Source organism: Clarias gariepinus, chromosome 19 (assembly GCF_024256425.1).
Source record: "Clarias gariepinus isolate MV-2021 ecotype Netherlands chromosome 19, CGAR_prim_01v2, whole genome shotgun sequence".
NCBI lineage: Eukaryota > Metazoa > Chordata > Actinopteri > Siluriformes > Clariidae > Clarias > Clarias gariepinus.
In genome coordinates, this window is record NC_071118.1 from 12,089,886 (window position 1) to 12,108,758 (window position 18,873).

The window sequence follows — 18,873 nt, forward strand, 5'->3', positions numbered from 1 at the left end:
AAGCAGTGTTTGCACAAGCATTACCTGGAGAAACCCATTCTTTTGTATTTCCCTCCTCATAAAGTCTGGTGTCATTATGGTATGATGTTTCATTCTTAGAAAAGCAACCATTAATGTAAATTGGAAATCTGTATGTTTTTCTCTTTACTGAGCAAAGTTGTTTTTGCAGGTTTTTCTTGGCGGCTGTAGGAATATGTTATTGATGTTTTATTTTTTTTTATTATAGAAAAGCAGGTAAGAATCAGAACCAGCTGTAGTAATTTTTCATACAGTTGAAAAATGCCCAAACAGCATTAGTGTTACCAAAATTTGTTGAATGTAATGCTTCCTTGCTTTCCTTTATTTCTTAATTTTTTCCCCATCCATCCTTTGTCTGTTCAACTAATCCTGACAAATTCATGTAGGGCATACATCTTAGATGGTGTGTGTGCTCATCACAGGGCACAAGCACACACTGAATGATACACTATGGGCACTTTGGAAACACCAATCGGCATACACTGCAAGTTTCCAACAGTGATGGGAAACCAGATTTCCCGGAGGGAACCCATTAAACAAATAAAAACTCCACACACACACACACACACACACACACACACACACAAACCAGAGCTAATTTTCAAAAACCCAACCTTGGAACTGAAAGTTACTGTGCCACCCTGTTTGATATTTAAAAAATAATAATAATAATAATTAAAGTGCTATTGACCACAAATACAGTAAACAAATGGATGAGTATGAAACTATACCGTTGTAAGAAAATGGAACTCCCTTACCAACCCAGATATTTTAGTAAAACTTTTATTTTTGTTATAGAGAATATACTACAGGGTGGGAAAGTGATGCAGCATTGCATCCTTCTAGTTAGAGTTGGCCTAGGGTAAATACATGAGGTATTAATTTTTTACACTGTATTCCCTGTAATAGAGTTTGCATGTTCTCTCTGTGCTTAGTGGGTTTTCTCCCAAAGTCTGAAGACATGCAGATAAGGTTAATTGGCATCCCAATTTGCCCCATAGTGCGTGTGTGTACGTATGTGCCCTGCAAGAGATTGGCAGAGAGTCCCCGTGTCCTAAGTCTCCTGGGATAGGATCCAGGCCCTCTCTGCCCCTGTACAGGATAAAGCAGTGATGTGATCGAGTGCCTGAGTGGGTTTGCATTCCCTGTCGCTTCAAACGGTAGTAACAGTTTGCTTTGTGTCACTGTCACTTGAATGAAGATTTAAGTTATTACTCATTATTTCACATTTCTTCCTATTATAAACCTTAGCTGTAAGAGAGTAAATTATAATGAACGAGTAAATGGTTCTTTCCTAACATACTGTAGTATGTTCACACGTACCGGGTATTTTTAAAAACTTAGAGATTTTTCTCAGCGGTTTTCGCCTATCGTCCACACGCAAACGTAATTTTGGTCATTAAAGGCGAAGCCTTTGGAAAAAAAAATAAAGAAAATACCCGGCTGGAAATGGCCTTAAACTGAATGCGGAAATCCTTGCCCGATTGCATTATGGGAAACGCATGCATTTAAAGAAAACTTTTATCATTTATTTTGTTTCCTCTAAAAGAATGAAATGAATGTTTTAGTGTTGATGGCATTTTGGGGAAATATAATGAAAACATTATAATAAACAGTATATTTTTTTTACTTCTTGCAGGAACTGTATAATGTACCACAACTCCCAGACATCTTTGTTGTTGTCGCTAGGAGACCACTCTACAACAATCTGCTTCAGTGCAGGTACATTACATCATACAGACTTGCAGATTATTATTATTATTATTATCGGTACTGTATATTTGCCGGTATATGTGTAGTTGTGTATATTGGTGGTTGATGTTAGATTAGCTCATCTGTTTTTTTTGTTGTTGTTTCCTTTGTGGATAATAGGTATTCAGACCAAAAATGGCTGGTGTGGGAGTTTATAAACTGGACAACGGAGAAAGTTTCCCCACAAATTGTTTCCCGATAAGAACATTACATCAGAGTAAAGAAGGTAAGTTACAGAAATTTATACTATTCTACTGTATTATGCAATTTCGTACAAATATAAACAGTATTACTGCAAGTCTAATGGAACCAAATTATATCTTGTAATTTGCAAGCAATTGCTCTGTGCTAAAGGAATATCAGAGATGCCAGCTGGCATATTAGTTTAAAATACTATAGGTATTTGTGGTGTAGATCTTTGTGTGTGCGTTGCATGTATGTATATATATATATATATATATATATATATATATATATATATACTAAAAACTATGACCTGGCCAAAAAAACAAACAAAAAAAAAAAAAACACACACTACTATTTTTTAAGACTACCTTTTGCTTTGATTATGGCCATGTGCACATATGCAGTGACATTTATTTCAGTCCCTAATTTCTCTCCAAAATCATGTATTTATGATGCGAAATTCGGTACACTGTGTAAAGCCTTCCCAGCACATCCTAAACTTTTTCAATGGGGTTTAGGTCTGGAAAATGCTGTCTTATGCTTCTTGAACCACTCATTCACAATTTGAGCTCAATGAGCTCAATGCATCCTGTGGAAAACCTGGTTCATTTAGTAAGTTCAGGTCATCAGCTGACCTCATTTAGAACATAACACTGCTAAACCTAGACCTGACTATTAGAACCAATCCCAGATTATAACACTGCCCCCACAGGTTTGTGTGGGATGCACTAGGCATAATGGATACATCACTTCATCTGTGTATCTCTTCTTACCCTGATGCACTCATCACCCTAGAACAGGGTAAATCTGGACTCATCAGACGACATGACTTTTTCCACAGTCCATTCTTTATGCTCCTTAGCAGATGTAAGCCTTTTTACAATTCTTACCCAATTTTAATAGTCTCAGCAGTCTGCTTAGTTGTTTTTGTAGGATAATAATTTTCCCCCTCTGGAACAGAGTAACATCTTCGCCATGTCCATATGATATTTTTTCTGAAGTGGTTGTTTAAGAAATGTGCTCACTGCATCAGTTACGGTTAAATAACTTATTGCCAGCTGAAACATATTAATCACTGCAGTATATTTAAAAAAAACAGTAGCTACATATATTAAACACATGACTTACAAGCCCAATTGTGTAAACTTGACTTGACATACATACCAAAATACTTTCCATCCTACTTCATTTTTTAAAACTAGCCCACATGTTTATTATGTACAAAGTTCTTTTTGTCTGTGTGTAAACAACCACAATAAAACAACCACTACAGTAAACTAACACATGCAGCTAAATCCACTGGAAGTCACAGCCATCAAAACTTCGCCCTGGCTTCCCTTCAGACATGACATTAGTCTATGGGACTGAAGTACTGTGTTTTACCACACATTCACCACATAACATTTCTCTGTTTCACTCACTGCAAAATTCTCAGTAAAAAATTGGAAACAGATGTCACTCAGCAAAAGCGAAGAAAATTTAATTACTTAAGCAAAAGTGTTTTTCATTATAATGACAGTGTAGTCTGAAAAAAGGGCATGTCTGGCTACTCTTGGCAGTATCGGATTGAGAAAATGTTCTCAATATACATATTATGCAGAAATTAACACTCCTGAAAAAAAGAATGTTGTTTTTTGTCAATAAATTTACAACACTCTTTGCCACCCATACGGACATGCACCCTGTTTAGAATTTACTATTGTCTTTAAAGGAGCAGGCCATTGGTTAATTGCCCACAGAGAGAGTGTGGAGGACCGAAACAAGTTCTTAAAGCAGCAAACATCAGTAAAAAACTTTTGCACAGGACCATCGGGTCAGTATGAATGTGAAAGGCTTGAGCAAAGGACACCAAAAAGTTCTGGAAACACTTTAAATGGAGAGATTTTGGTAAGAATGACTGCCAGCTTTTATTTCTTATTTATCACACTGTCTAAAATAGATTCTATTTTATCAGATCCATTTATCATCCTGGTCATTTGGTAGGAATGCAGTGACTGACTGCATGTGATGTGTACTGGATTAAAATGGCGAATGTTTGTACAACCTACAATTTCTGCTGCATAGTCTATTTACTGATTACATTTTGAACTGAATATGATGTGTACTTCTCTTGTTCTTCTCCAGATGGCTCTGCACTGTGTGGACAGACCGTCTGATCTTTGCTCTGTGGACATAAGTGAAAGGAAGCTGGAGTCGGTAGGACCGATAGCTTGTCATTCAATGTTCTGTATCTTTTTGGCTTGTTGTATGTATAATCACAGTTTTTATTTATTTATTTTTTTGCCCATAACAAGCCTTCTCATCAGATCTAAAAAGATTTGGCTTTTTTAGGGTCTGTTTTTTCTGATCTGATTTATCTTTATTTGGGCAGGTTAAACTAGAAGGTTTGGAGGAATTTGACAGTGTTGCTTACATTAATGCTTCTGACAACTATTTAACCCTTGGTAATATGCTTATTTCAACCAGCATGAAATAGTCATATATACACTTGGCCATTGATCAAAACTAATCTGGTGTTTATGTGATACATTTAGAGGCTTTTAGCAGGTTTCCTTTACTGAGGGAGCTGGAGTTGTCTTTAAATGGCCTTACCATTGTGGAAGTTAATGCTGTAGATTTTCCTACATTACAGGTAGGTCTCATGCCTAGAATGAATGCAAAATAATGTAATCAAAATCTGCCAATGGTTAGCATGACTTGCATAATGTGCTGAATAGGTTTATGCTGCATTGTGTTGGGGGATGTGCCAAACTTTGTTAGTGAAACAGTTTCTTCTTCTTCTTCTTCTTTTTCTTACCATTTCACGGGTCAGTTGCTTAGCACAGGGATTCTCAGAATTATAGCATCTAGGAACCCGCTAATCACAATCCAACTACTGAAATATTAGATGCATTTTAAAATTATACATGGTACCTTTTAGCTATTTGTTAAATAGAGTAGAGCCACTGGACAGAGTAGAGGTAGTTCCATAGATGAAACACATTAGGTTAAAATCGACATAATTTACAGAGCTCAAGCAGTCTAATATTTATAAGTACACACCTATAAATATTTGCTAATAATGTATTGTGATAAGCATTATTATAAACATAATGCATAAAACCTGACTGGCTGAGCCATGTTACAAACCATTGATAAATACTTTATACCGTATATGCACACCACGTATAGGAACTATTTCTAGCTCTCAGTATTCATAAGTTTACAAATTACAGATTTTGTACTTTTGATGGGATTGACAGTGGATAGAGAGGATATGACATCCCACACACCTAGAAAGCATGGCCAATTTAGGAATAGAAAAGAACAGAAAATCTTTATTGTCACTGGGACATGTGGGATGTCCAATGAAATTAGTTGCCCATTTTATTCCCATTTAAGTGATTAGCTGTTTTTATTAAACACAGTGTACCATATACTCCTAAATCCTAAATGTTTTGATAATTGCAGTGTTTTCCTGCAATAGGTCCTGGATCTGTCATATAACAATTTATCAAGTGATGGTGTATTAGCTATTGGCCTTCTACCAAAATTAAAGGTACTTCATCTGACTGGAAATGATCTACAGACACTTCCACCTGATATGGCTGGTCTTAATAGTCCCCATGGTCATTTGTAAGTATTGTTTATTACAGTAACTGTTCTACAGTCAAAAATACACAACAAAAATAAAATTGATGTACCTTCTTTTAACAGGGCTCCCGGGAGCAGTGGATTGTTTCAGAGTCTTGAAGTGTTAATGCTGGATGATAATAAACTGTCCTCTTGTGTCTTTAGAAGTCTTTCAAATTTAAAAAGGTTAGTTATTTTTGCATTGGGATCAATCGTACAACCGTACTGGGATTGTATTGTTTGCATTCCAGCAATTTTTACAGAAAGAATTCTTCACTTTTTTTCCTGATGCATTTTCAGAATGAGCGAGAAATAAACTGCGCCCTTCCATGTTTACTTATATTTTGTACATTGACTAGGCACCTTTAATCTACAAAGCTTTACTTTAAAGATAATTGTGGTCTCATCATTGTTAGTGTATATTATATGCATGTGAGCAGGTACAAAATATGTAGTACTCCAACAAAAAGGAAAAACTTTTGTACCCCCCTTTTCCTGAGATGTATATATTCATTCATATACAGTGGAACCTTTGATTACGAGCATAATTCGTTCCGGAAGTGGGCTCGTATTCCAAAACACTCGTAAACCAAATTCATAAGAAATAATGGAAACTTAAATTATTCGTTATACAGCCCAAAAAAATAAATACATAAAAATAATTAATACAAAATATTAAGTAAAAATAAAACAAATTAACCTGCACGTTACCCTTTTAAAAAAGTAAAAAATAAATCCCATCAGATAAGCGTTTCCCTTTGTGCACGCAGGCGCTGTGTATGTGTGTGTGTGTGAGGCTAGAGTAAGTGGAGACTCTTGCTTTCAGCCCCTCTTGTCTCCCCCTCCTCATCTTACACATAAAAATTTTCTTCTCTCATTTAAACACACTCACACACACATTAATGGAAAGACTGTTGTTCTCTTCTAAATTATTAAAGCTTCTCCGCTTTATTTTATGTTGCTCGCGACAGTGTAACAGCCCGTTAATCCATGCTCATGTAATAATAAAAAGGACAAACTGGTCGATGCCTCCGTTCTTTTATTTTCTGCATTGTCAGGTTATATTACAAACTTTCGGGTGGATCCTGCACTTAAATCCAACAAAAAAAACTACTGAAGAACAACACTCAGGCTCAATATCCTAACTTAAATCTCACATTCGCGTTCACACACACCGGACTGCATTACCCACAATGCATCTCCACACTTCCGTTAACATAAACCAACGTCTCTCTCCCGCTACACTGTTTTATCTAAAAAACAAGCAATAAACATCGCTAAAGACACTCGTGTGAGCGCAAACTAACAGAATCCCTGCTGTTAATTAAAACAAACAAACAAATAACCCAGCACCTTACCTCTGAAAAGATTTGCGACAGAGTTTCTTTGGAGAGCAGAGTGTGTGTCTCTTGCCTTCATTTCTGTGCGCGCGTGTGTGTTTGTGAATGAGGGTTTCACACACACAAACACACCGCGATGAGGAAGAAAATAGATTTTTAACCTCTGTATTGAGATTTTCTTTTGCCTTACTCGCGCGCGCACACGTTTTCGCAGCGCAAGAGAAAAAGAAACCGTTGGCTCAGTTGTGATCACGTGACGCTCGGCGTCAAAACAAGAAGCGCATGCGTAAAACATGATACTCGGTGCTCGTAAACCAAGAAAATGCTCGTTTTTCAAGTTAAATTGAATTAAAAATCTTTGCTCGTTTTGCGGAACACTCGTAAACCGCATTACTCGTAATCTGAGGTTCCACTGTAATGTATATAATGTGTAGTGTATTTTCATGGTTCTAAAGTGTATATACTTCCAGTAGTAGTGTTTAAGTAACGACTGAGATTATTTGCCGAAAAGGACAGTACCTCACACAGACAAATTCACAAAGTAAGGAATAACGAACCTGGGGAAAATAATCAATGACAGTGTTGTAATGTACTGTAATCCTAGCATAGTTACCTCTACCACTGACTACCATTACTTCACTGTTGCAGCTAGTTATTTTATTATAAGGGCAGACTTTATTACTTTAACACCACAGTATTTTGACATTTATTTGAATTAGAGTCTTGACTTTGTATATATATAATATAAAATTTTAATTTAACATTATGTATAATGTTATCCTCAACAAGCCCTTTTTGCTTTTCCTTCTTGAAGTTAATGAAACAAAAAACTGCAGCTTGGCATATTAGCAAGAAAATGTGATATAATTTATTATTTGCTGCAGTTATAGAGCATCTATCACCTACTGTCCAATCAAAACTAAGCATTCATCAGAGCTGTGGTATAAATGTATCATACTAAAACATACTAAATATTATTTCACTTATTTACACGTTTATTGTCATTACTCACACATGCCCACACAGTAATAACATTCAGATATTTTCTTATACTTGATTAATAGATTTTTGTTTGCATGATTTCAGGCTTCAGCATTTAAATTTAGAAGGAAACTACATTTCTGAAGTTCCTTACCTTCAGCTGATGCCACCACTATGGGTGCCAGGTGCCTCAGACATAAAAAGCTTAAAGTTTTCAGTTGGTATATATTAAATTATGCATTATGATATTATAGGCATTAATGTTATTTTTTCCACCCTCAGGTTACACTCAGTCCCAAGTGAACCAACAAAAGCATTTAAATATGCAGACTAATATGGAATCACCACAGTTGGTATTAATATTATTTATTATACATTGCCTTCCCAAAAAATGTCACACTGTGAATTTTATTTGTTTATTGTAATTGACAAATATTCAATTAAGCTGGATACTTACTGCAGATATTTATATATTTGGGATAAAATAATTATTTTAACATGAACTGATGCAGTGAGTAGCTTCTCATTTTTTAAACAAACATGTCAGAAGAAATATCTCACAGTCATGGAAAAAATATTACTATGTTTCAGAGGGGTCAAATTAGTGGCCTCCATCAAGAAAAAAAAAATTATCTAAGGAGATTGCTGAAATCACTGGAATCGGGATAAGAACTGTCCAACACATTATTAAAACATGAACGCATACTGTTGAACTGCCAACTTCAGAAAAACAAATGTGGCCAGAAATTACTTAAACTGTTGGTGCTTTTGCATCATAAAAACATTTTTTCATGATGTAACCAACAGTAGAATCACAGCTTTTTTAATAGTGAAAGTAAGAGCATTTTAATAACTCACAGAATTGGGACTAAACAGATGTGTGGGCATAAGAAAACCCTTAGATTAGTAAGGCTAACTAGATAAAAAAACAAAACAAAAAAAAGTTTATTAGGGAGCATAAAAACTTGATTTTGGAGCAATGGGAAATGGTAATATTTAATTGGTCACAAAAACAAAGTGGTTCAACTATCCCATCATTTATATCAGATCTTAGTCAAAAGGTCTTCTTCTTTGTCTTTCGGCTGTTCCCTTTTAGGGGTCGCCACAGCGAATCATCTGCCTCCATCTAACCCTGTCCTTTGCATCCTCTTCTCCTACACCAACTAACTTCATGTCCTCTCTCACTGTATCCATAAATCTCCTCTTTGGTATTCCTCTAGACCTCCTGCCAGGCAGTTTCAACCTCAGCATCCTTCTACCGATATATTCACAATCTCTCCTTCTAACATGTCCAAACCACCTCAATCTGGCCTCTTTGACTTTATCTCCAAAACATCTAACATAGGTTGTCCGCTGATGAACTCATTCATGATCCTATCCATCCTTGTCGCCCAAAGTTCCACTGTCACCACTGTCCTGTACACCTTTCCTTTCATTCTCGCTGATACTCTTTTATCGCACAACACACCTGACACTTTTCTCCACCCATTCCAACCTGCCTGTACCCGCCTCTTTACCTCCTTTGAACACTCTTCGTTGCTCTGAACCGTTGACCTTAAGTACTTAAAAGTACTGCACCTTCTTTACCTCTGCTCCCTGTAGCCTCACCGTTCCTCTTTGGTCCCTCTCATTCACACACATGTATTCTGTCTTGCTGCAGCTAACCTTCATTCCTCTGCTTTCCAGAGCATACCTCCACCTCTCCAAATTTTCTTTACCTGTTCCCTGTGCTCTCTCTACAAAGCACAATGTCATCTGCAAACATCATAGTCCATGGAGACTCCTGTCTTACCTTTACTGTCATCCTGTCCATTACCACAGCAAACAAAAAGGGGCTCAAAGCCGATCCTTGATGCTGACCCATCTCCACCTTAAATTCTTCTGTCACACTTACCACTGTCTTAGCGCTCTCATACATGTCCTGCACCACTCTAACATACTTCTCTGCCACTCCAGACTTCTTCATGCAACACCACAGCTGCTCTCTCGGCACTCTGTCATATCCTTTCTTTAAATCTACAAAGACACAATGCAACTTTTTATTACCTTCTCTGTACTTCTCCACCAGCATCCTCACAGCAAATACTGCATCTGATGTACTCTTTCTAGGCATAAAACCATATTGCTGCTCACAAATGCTCACCTCTGCCCTTAACCTAGCTTCCACTACTCTTTCCCACATCTTCATTGTATGGCTTATTAGCTTTATACCTCTGTAATTGCCACAGCTCTGCACATCTCCCTTGTTCTTAAAAATCAGCACCAATACACTTCTCCTCCATTCCTTTGGGATCCTCTCACTCTCCAAGATCTTGTTAAACAAACTAGTCAGAAACTCTACTGCCACCTCTCCTAAGCACTTCCATACCTCTATATGTATGTCATCAGGACCAACAGCCTTTCCACTCTTTATTCTCTTCAACGCCCTTCTCACCTCACTTTTACTAATATTTTCTACTTCCTGTTCCACAACAGTCACTTCTTCTACTCTTTGTTCTCTTTCGTTTTCCTCATTCATCAACTCGTCAAAGTACTCCTTGCATCTTCCCATCACCCTCCTGGCATCTGTCAGTACATTTCCATCTCTATCTCTCTGCCTCACCAACCTATACAGATCCACCTCTCCCTCCTTACTGTCCAGCCTAGCATACAAGTCCTCATATGCTCTTTGTTTGGCCTTTGCCACCTCTACCTTCACCTTACACTGCATCTCCCTGTACTGTCTACTCTCTTCAGTCCTCTCAGTGTCCCACTTCTTCTTAGCTCGCCTCTTTCCCTGTATACACTCCTGGACTTCCTTATTCCACCACCAAGTCTCCTTGTCCACTTTTCCCTTACCTGATGATATACCAAGTACCCTCCTACCTGTCTACCTGATCACATTGGCTGTAGTTGTCCAGTCAACTGAAAGCCCCTCCTGACCACCCATAGCCTTTCTCAACTCCTCCTGAAAGATTACACAACATTTTTTTCTTTCTTAGCTTTCACCACTTTGTCCTTTGCTCTGCCTTTGTCCTCTTCACCTTCCTCACCACCAGGGTTATTTTACACACCACCATTCTGTGTTGTCTGGCTTCACTCTCCCCTACCAAACCTTTGCAGTCACTGATCTTTTTCAGATTACAACGTCGACACAAGATGTAGTCCACCTGAGTTCTGCCTCCACTCTTATATGTCACCCTATGTTTCTGCCTCTTCTGGAAGAAAGTATTTACTACTGCCATTTCCATCCTCTTTGCAAAGTCCACCACCATGTGTCCTTCTACATTCCTGTCCTGAAAACCAAACCTTCCCATCACATTTTCATCACCTCTGTTCCATTCATCTACATGTCCATTGAAGTCTGCACCAATCACCACTCTCTCACCTTTGGGGATGCTCTGCATCACTTCATCTAACTCATTTCAGAATTTCTCCTTCTCTTCTAACTCACATCCTACCTGTGGGGCATAACCACTAACAACATTGAACATTATCCCTTCAATTTCCAGCTTCAGACTCATCCTATCTGATACTCTCTTCACCTCTAGAACATTCCTTACAAACTCTTCTTTCAGAATAACTCCTACTCCATTTCTTTTCCTATCTACACCATGGTAAAACAATTTGAACCCTGTTTCTAAGCTTCTGGCCTTGCTACCTTTTCACCTGGTCTCCTGGACACACAGTATATCCACCTTCCTTCTCTGCATCATATCAACCAACTCTCTTCCCTTCCCTGTCATGGTCCCAACATTCAAAGTCCCTACTATCACTCCTAAACTCTTGCCTTTCCTTTTCCCTCTCTGCTTTTGAACATGCCTTCCTTCTCTCCTTTTTCGACTCTTTAAAATTTAAAGCAGGTCTGGGTAAAAATAAGTTTTGTCATGTTGCATAAGGTTGTGGAAACAATCTCATGGTGAATGTGCACTCTAATGAAAGCTAAAGGTGTTGAAATGAAATGTTAACCTGACTTTTTTTTGGCCAGGCAGTGTACCTTATATATAATAACATAATAATCTATTTCTGACTTGCCAAAATTCTTAGGAGGACGAGGAACATTTCTGCCCACCACTTCCAGAGCTTCGGTATCTAAATCTAGCTAACAATAAGGTCTGTTTACCATCCCTTACAGTTTCAATGTAGGAAAAATATGGTGATTTAAGTGGAGTGGTAATTATTAAATGTCTGTTTCCTCAGATATTTGAAGAAGAGGGATTGTTAGCTGTGGCATTGTTTCCCTTGCTTAGTGAGCTCATAATTTACTCAAACCCACTGACTACACAGAAGAGTGGTAAGCTCTTTATACATATATACAGTATGTATGCTCTGAACAGGTTTAGAGTTCAGAGTTCAGTTTACAGTTCTTTTTTTCCCTTTTGTTGTCATTTTAATGAATGCAGTAAGTCAAGAGTCTTCTCTTCTTTCTACTACTTCTGTGTTTTAGGTGACCCACCAATGTTGACCTGGTTTCTTCAGGATAGACTTGGTATTAAAATAAGACGTAGGAAGTCAGTTGGTCTTATAAAACCACATTTTTTGCTGCCTGTCAACCCTAAAAGAAAGGTAATTTATCCCTTTATGAAACTAATATTGTTTACTTTCATTATGCCTGGGCTCTGATGAATTCTTAATCATGAAGTCAGAAGTTATTAATTAATCGCCCATGACAGCAAGTCTGACAGAAGCTGGAAATCGCATGTTTCTAACATGTTATTATACTTGCATTAAACATCAATATACTTGCTCTATTTTTAATAGAAAAAAGTTGTTTCTGTGGTAACAATGTACATGGGAGACAATAAGTGTGGCAGCCATAAAACTAAGATTATGTTTGTTTCATTTTTAATTTGAGTGGTAAAATTTTTTCCTGTGAGCCCACTTTATTTAATATTTATGAAACTGTCAGGGTTTCATTAAGAATAGGGCATGTTAAGTTTGTATTTTTTTTCTTGAATCTTGCTACTGTAGGTGTAGCTGCCAATTAATAAATAAATGCAGGTAAAACCTGGAATCCCAAAGTGTTCCTTAATAACAAGAGTCTTGTATGCTTCACAGATCTATTCTGTGGACAAAGTTACTAAACAAAAAAACAGACATCACCCATTAGATTTCAAGTCCACAAGTGACACATTACCCCACAGCTCCACACAAACCAATACTGTGGAGATGACGAAGGAGGATGTTGTCAATGCTTCCAGTGTATCACAGCCTTTGGAAAGGGAAAATTCAAAAATTGAAAATGAGACTTTGCAAAATGAAGACTTATTCTTTGTAACTGAGGTAATTTGTCTTTAAATATTTTATCATTGGAAAAGTAACTGCTGGAAAAGTTCACGAGCAGGAATATTTAATCATCTAATAAGATTAAAACTGTAAGGAGTGGAATGTTCCAGCTAAGACTGTTAATAGTCACATACAATATACTCTAACTTTATTACTATTGTTTTTTATTTATATATATATATATATATATATATATATATATATATATTTATCTGAATTGTATAACTTTAAAAAAATTTAGCAAAGATGATACCCTTCTTTTCTTTATAATTTCCCAGGTAAATGGTTTGTGTGGACCCAGGTATCAGGACAGAACAGAGCAGACGGCTAGCATCATACACCTTGAGAGAACTAATGCAAAACAATACTCAGATAAACTCCTTGGTTATGAAGCCCTGCTAGATGATAATTTGGAAATAGACATGCCCAAGCCTGTTGGTAAGCACTGATTTTATTAGACTGTCATGGTAACGTAATATTTAAGAATGTAATATTAATGGCTTTTTTATGGCTTGTCAGGAATCCAGCAGACTGTGAGAGCTCTGGAGTACACGCTAAAGAACCTGCTTGTGTACAGAGATTCCAAAGCAAATCTTGATCATCTACAAAGACCATATAAAGAACAGTCAAAAAGAGTAAATAAATGGATTCACACATAAATAAAAATCAAATATTTAATAAATCTATAAACATTTGGCCTTCAAATCTTTGTCAAGCTGTTATTTGCTCTTTGATTATGTTGTTGGATAGTAATGTCACATAATGAAATGGATTTCAACCAATTCTGTTTGTTATTAGATGTAGTTAAAATTTTGCAATGTTTAAATAACTTAAAATTATTAAACTAACAGAACAAGAGTGAGTCAGAGATTAATTACTCATCATGTTAGCATGTATCAAGTAATGAGACAGACTGATGTAAAAATTCAGGTTCAGAACTATTCAGAACAAATATAATTAAAACAAACAAAGGCAGGAAATATTTCATATTAAATGCAATGAATCTAGAATATATAAGTGTATCACTTTTTGAATAAAATCTAATATTCTAATGTTTTGTGGTGCACTGGACTGTAAGTTGAATACATCTATAACAATAGACTGCTAAATAATGTGTCAGTGTGTGTCAGTGTGTCCTATAATGTATATAATATGACTAATCAGTGCAAATACAGTGCATTGATGATTTAATTTTGTTTGTTATGACAAAATACAATTTTTCTCATTTTCCAGACCAGAAATTTGCTTCATGTGAAACAACCAAAAATGAAAGGAGAGAAGGTTAAAGAACTTCTCACAAAAATGAAGGAAAGAAAAACAATAAGTGAAGTCTCTTTGGGTAAGCTTCTGTGTTTTGCTTAGACTAAACAGTACCCAAGTACTGTATCCTGAGTGTTGCCAGTTTTGTAGTTTTCGTAAATATTGTAAAACTGTTGCTGCCTGTTAATTGTCATGTTTGCAGGTTGTGGTTTAAGCATTTTGCATAGATTAGACTAAAAATAAATATTTATCCCACAGTATTGTTAAGTCCTTCATTTTAATTGGTCATATAGTGTTGACAAATTTTTAATAACAACAGCAACAACTCAAGCACTAGGCTTACTGTAGCTAGTACAACAATGAACTGAAAAAGAAAGAAACCACTGGTGTACTAACAAAAAGAGGAGGCTAGTGACATCAATAACTACCTAAACAGTACATATGGGATGTATGCATATCCTTTTCCCCATACAAACACACAAATCAACTAAAAATATATATATATATATTTTTTCAATTACCTTATTTTATTAATTAAATAGGTGGCATGGTGGCTTAGTAATTAGCACTGTCACCTTGCACCTCCATGTACCGGGTTCGATTTCTGACTAGGATCTGCGTTGAGCTTGCATGTTCTCCCTTTGCTTGGCAGGTTTTCTTTGGATACTGTGATTTACTCCCACGGTCCAAAGACAAAGATAAGGCTGCAAATTGCCTGAAGTGTGTAAATGAGTATAATAGGGAAGTGAATATACTGTATCTGCTCTGCTGTATTTATCAAAGCTCTACGACAAAGTTCTTTTTCTTCTTTTCTAATTCCTGGAGTACATGTACAGAATGAAGCGGTATAGACTAATCTGTTATGGCACGGCAACTAATCCAGTAAAAATAAACAAGATATCAACTTTGTGTTTTGAGAGGTAAATATACAGTACTGTATATTCTTGTCATATACAGTAACTTGACCTGTCCCCAGCTTAATGAATAAACAACTGAAAGAAGCGGCAGAAGAAAACTGACGTATTGCTCAGGTTTTCTGATTCCAAAGGCGCATATTCTATGTGGTTTAACACAACTGGATGTAAATATCAGGAAATAATTTTAAACCCAAATGTCCCCAGTGTATGGCAAAACAAAAGAATGAGACTGGCTGTTCCACTACTTTTGAGGGGCTGTAATTTGCTGAGTCATGATATTTACTCTCCATGTTGTTGAATATTTATCTTGTTACACCATCGGGCCTGGTTGGTTAAGGTTACACAAATGTAATAATGGCAGATCTGGAGACTAAAAACGATCCAATAATAAATAAGCCTGAGTCAGAGATGATCTGTTGAAAGTCTTGAGAAATAGGTTTACTGGAAAGTGCTCAGCTTGGTGTTGCAGCTGTTATTTTATTATCTCATCAGTTATCAGGGCAGTCAGTGTTTGAAGGACTGAGCGGGATTCATGGTGCACAGTTGTTATTGCTAGTTTGCTACACTGAGCCTTCCACATGTCATTAGACATGTTGGACATCAGTATTTAAAATTGAACAGCGATAAAGTTTTCATTTAGTTGACACTACACCCTACTTCATATAATATATTATTATTACATGCAGAATTTGGTAATTGTTATGTATCATTCTTGTTGTCCATTTGTTCTTAACAGATGAAGTTCTTCGTGGAAAACATTTATACAAGGATGAATATGAAAAGGCACTATTTTTACTGAAAGATCTGAAGAGCAAGTACAAGATGATCCACTTGAAGTCAATGGAACAAGTAGCACAAATTGAGAACAACATACTGTAAAGGAACTTTAAACGGAACATTAGGTGGAAAAATCAGCTGAAATAAATTCAAATATTAGGTATCAGTAAAACAATTAATTTGCCTTTTATGTGTATTTTGTTTTGCCAACAACTCCTTTCAAATTAATTTATACCACAGTGCTGTTACATTATTAAGTATGTTAGATACGTCTTGGTATCATAAGGGACTGATACTCTTCAAATACATTGTCTTGCCCAGTGTATTAATTATCCATAAATGTGAATAGCATCCGAGGCTCCAGATAAACAAACTGTGATGTTTTCTGTAAGGAAATATTTATTTAAAATGTTTGGGAGGTGACCTGGTATTCAATACTTCATAACTATTAGGCTTAAAGCTCAAAATTTATGTTTTCCTCCGTAGGAAGGCAAGTTTTCTGACAGAATATTTTTAAAAACAGACTTTGCATTTTGCTCATAAAATGACAAACTGCTTTTTTTCTGTTTTAATTACTTCAAGAGAGAAGGTAAAGACCCTGTTTACCAAAAGACTTATTTATGGGTGCTATAATGAGATAGCAGCAACTTGTTTCTCACATGTAGAGTACATCACAGTAAATGTTTTATGAAATGTATGATATGTCACTCTTAAATACAAATCAAGTACAAAATTTAAATTGCTGGCAAACTGCTCTTTTAAAAGTGGAATAAAACCTTTATTCCTGAACTTACTATCAGATATACTTTTGGTCTATCAGTATGCCCCCAAGTCTTTTATTCTTTCCTTATTCGTGGTTCACATTTTTGATGCAGTCACATTTTCCTCTTCGACTAAGATTGATACTTCTGTTCTGAAACCAACTGAGATGCAAAAAGTATGTTTTTCTTTATATAATCACCTGTTCTGCTCATCAGTAAAGCCATTTCATCCCTATTCTCATAACTAGGAGTACATCTATGGGCATGGTGCCTGTTCTGAATAAAAATAAAAATGACTTCTTACTTTTCCATTTGATTTTTAAGTGCACTTCTGTGAACTAATGTTTTTTGCATCAAGGAGAGGTCATATGACTTGATCTGTTTCCAGCCTAATCAAGTGCTCAGCGAGCACATTCAAAGACATAAAGTCTAGACATAGACTTTTGTTCAAAGACATAAAGACATAAAGTCTACTTTTGGCTAGTATTGAATTTTTTTTATATTTTTTATTTTATTTGAAGACATTTGACATTTTTTGAGTGATTTGAGTTTTTGTGGTGGTTTTTATGTTTTTTCCCCCACTTGGATTACAACCTGGAATTTAAATGGATTAAAAGTGCAATATATTTTAAAAATCAGTGAAGGTAGAATGTATTTTTAATTTGGCACAAATTATCATTTAAGCTCAAAAAAAGAAAAGAGAAACTGAGTGTGCAAATGTGTATACTCTATCCAACCCCCTCTTGTAAAAGAAAGAAAAACAAAACTTCAGGAGTTGCCATGTATTTATTGTTATAAATCTTTCATAAATCCTTAAAATTCCATTTCCTGCTAATGAAAAGCATCTCTGTAGTATGATGCTTCCACCACCAGGCTTCACTGTCAGAGTGTCGGGTTTGCACCACACATAGCGTTTCTCATGATGGCAATAAAGTTAAATCTAGAGTTGGACAGATATCTCCATCCTTGTTTTTGATCTTTGACCCTTCCCAAGTGTTAACCTTGGGTGTTTTTGTTGAATCTCTGATTTGTGCATTCCTTGCCTGGTCTGTCAGTTTTGGTGGGCGGCCTCCTTGTCAGGTTTATAGTCATACGTTTTCCACTACATATTCTTTCTATTTTGCTTTAATAAATGTAATGCTGTTCCACAGGATGTTCAAAGTTTGGCTTTGGCGTTTATGATGTTTAACCCTGATCTATACTTTTCCAAAACTTTGTCTATTATCTGTTTGGAAAACTCCTTTACGTTCATGTTGCTTGTGTTGCTGACTCAGGGGCCTTTTAGAACAGGTGTATTTATACTGACATCATTGCACACAGGTGAAACTAAACTAATTATGTGAATTCTAAAAGTATTTAGTAGCCCAAATCTTATTTAGAAGTTATTTACAACCTTTTGTAAAAAACAAAAAAAAACAAAAAAAAAACACCCACTTTCAAGAGTTTGAAACCAAATGCTTTCCTCCATCGATTTAAGATGCATTCTAAAATGCTTTCCTGAACCCTGAAGTGGATTGGATACAACATCACTGAAATTTTTTTTAAGATGCTCACCTAGGTTGTAAAGAAATGTCATTTGCAATACCATAAGCTTTCTGTCAATTTGATGCAGTCTGGGCATTCTGTGACCTTTATCATCAATAGGGTGTGTTCCACCCATAGAACTGCTGCTCACTGAGCGTGTCTACCCTGCCTCCCCCCATTCTGTATAAATCCTAGGTACCATCATACATTCTGACATATCAGGAGGTGAAACAAAAACAGCTTGCCAGCTGGCACCACCAGCTATGCCACAGTCACATCTGAGATCACATTTGCAATTATTATGATGTGTGATGTGACTGTAATCAATGTACTCCATTGCATATTTGATTGATGTATTACTTCGCAGTTTTTAAACGAATAAATAACAGTCACAATATGTGTAAATGCACATTTTTTTGCGTAGTTTTAAACCCTGTACTTGTGTAAAATGGCCTGCTGTCCTGTAGGTGGCGCTTCGCT

The 18,873-nt window shown here is 36.2% G+C and overlaps 1 protein-coding gene across 1 annotated transcript; it reads left to right on the top strand.

Annotated features, from left to right (window-relative positions):
• Positions 1-1,682: 1,682 nt before the first annotated feature.
• Positions 1,683-17,086, top strand: xrra1 (X-ray radiation resistance associated 1). Its single transcript, XM_053478992.1, has 18 exons — positions 1,683-1,740; positions 1,891-1,996; positions 3,668-3,843; positions 4,081-4,152; positions 4,328-4,400; positions 4,491-4,588; positions 5,423-5,571; positions 5,653-5,754; positions 7,995-8,074; positions 8,172-8,242; positions 11,916-11,981; positions 12,069-12,162; positions 12,316-12,434; positions 12,927-13,151; positions 13,433-13,592; positions 13,674-13,789; positions 14,388-14,493; positions 16,068-17,086. The coding sequence occupies exons 2-18, from the start codon at positions 1,906-1,908 to the stop codon at positions 16,208-16,210; spliced, it is 1,941 nt and encodes a 646-aa protein (XP_053334967.1). The 5' UTR covers positions 1,683-1,740; positions 1,891-1,905; the 3' UTR covers positions 16,211-17,086.
• Positions 17,087-18,873: the final 1,787 nt, after the last annotated feature.

What these genes read in the sequence shown, in the direction of transcription:
- xrra1 (XM_053478992.1), top strand. Translation starts at nt 1,906, where the DNA reads ATGGCTGGTGTGGGAGTTTATAAACTGGACAACGGAGAAAGTTTCCCC. An exon ending in GTGAAAGGAAGCTGGAGTCG is followed by an intron (nt 4,153 to 4,327) that starts GTAGGACCGATA and finishes TTATTTGGGCAG; the next exon opens with GTTAAACTAGAAGGTTTGGA. An exon ending in ATAAAGAACAGTCAAAAAGA is followed by an intron (nt 13,790 to 14,387) that starts GTAAATAAATGG and finishes CTCATTTTCCAG; the next exon opens with ACCAGAAATTTGCTTCATGT.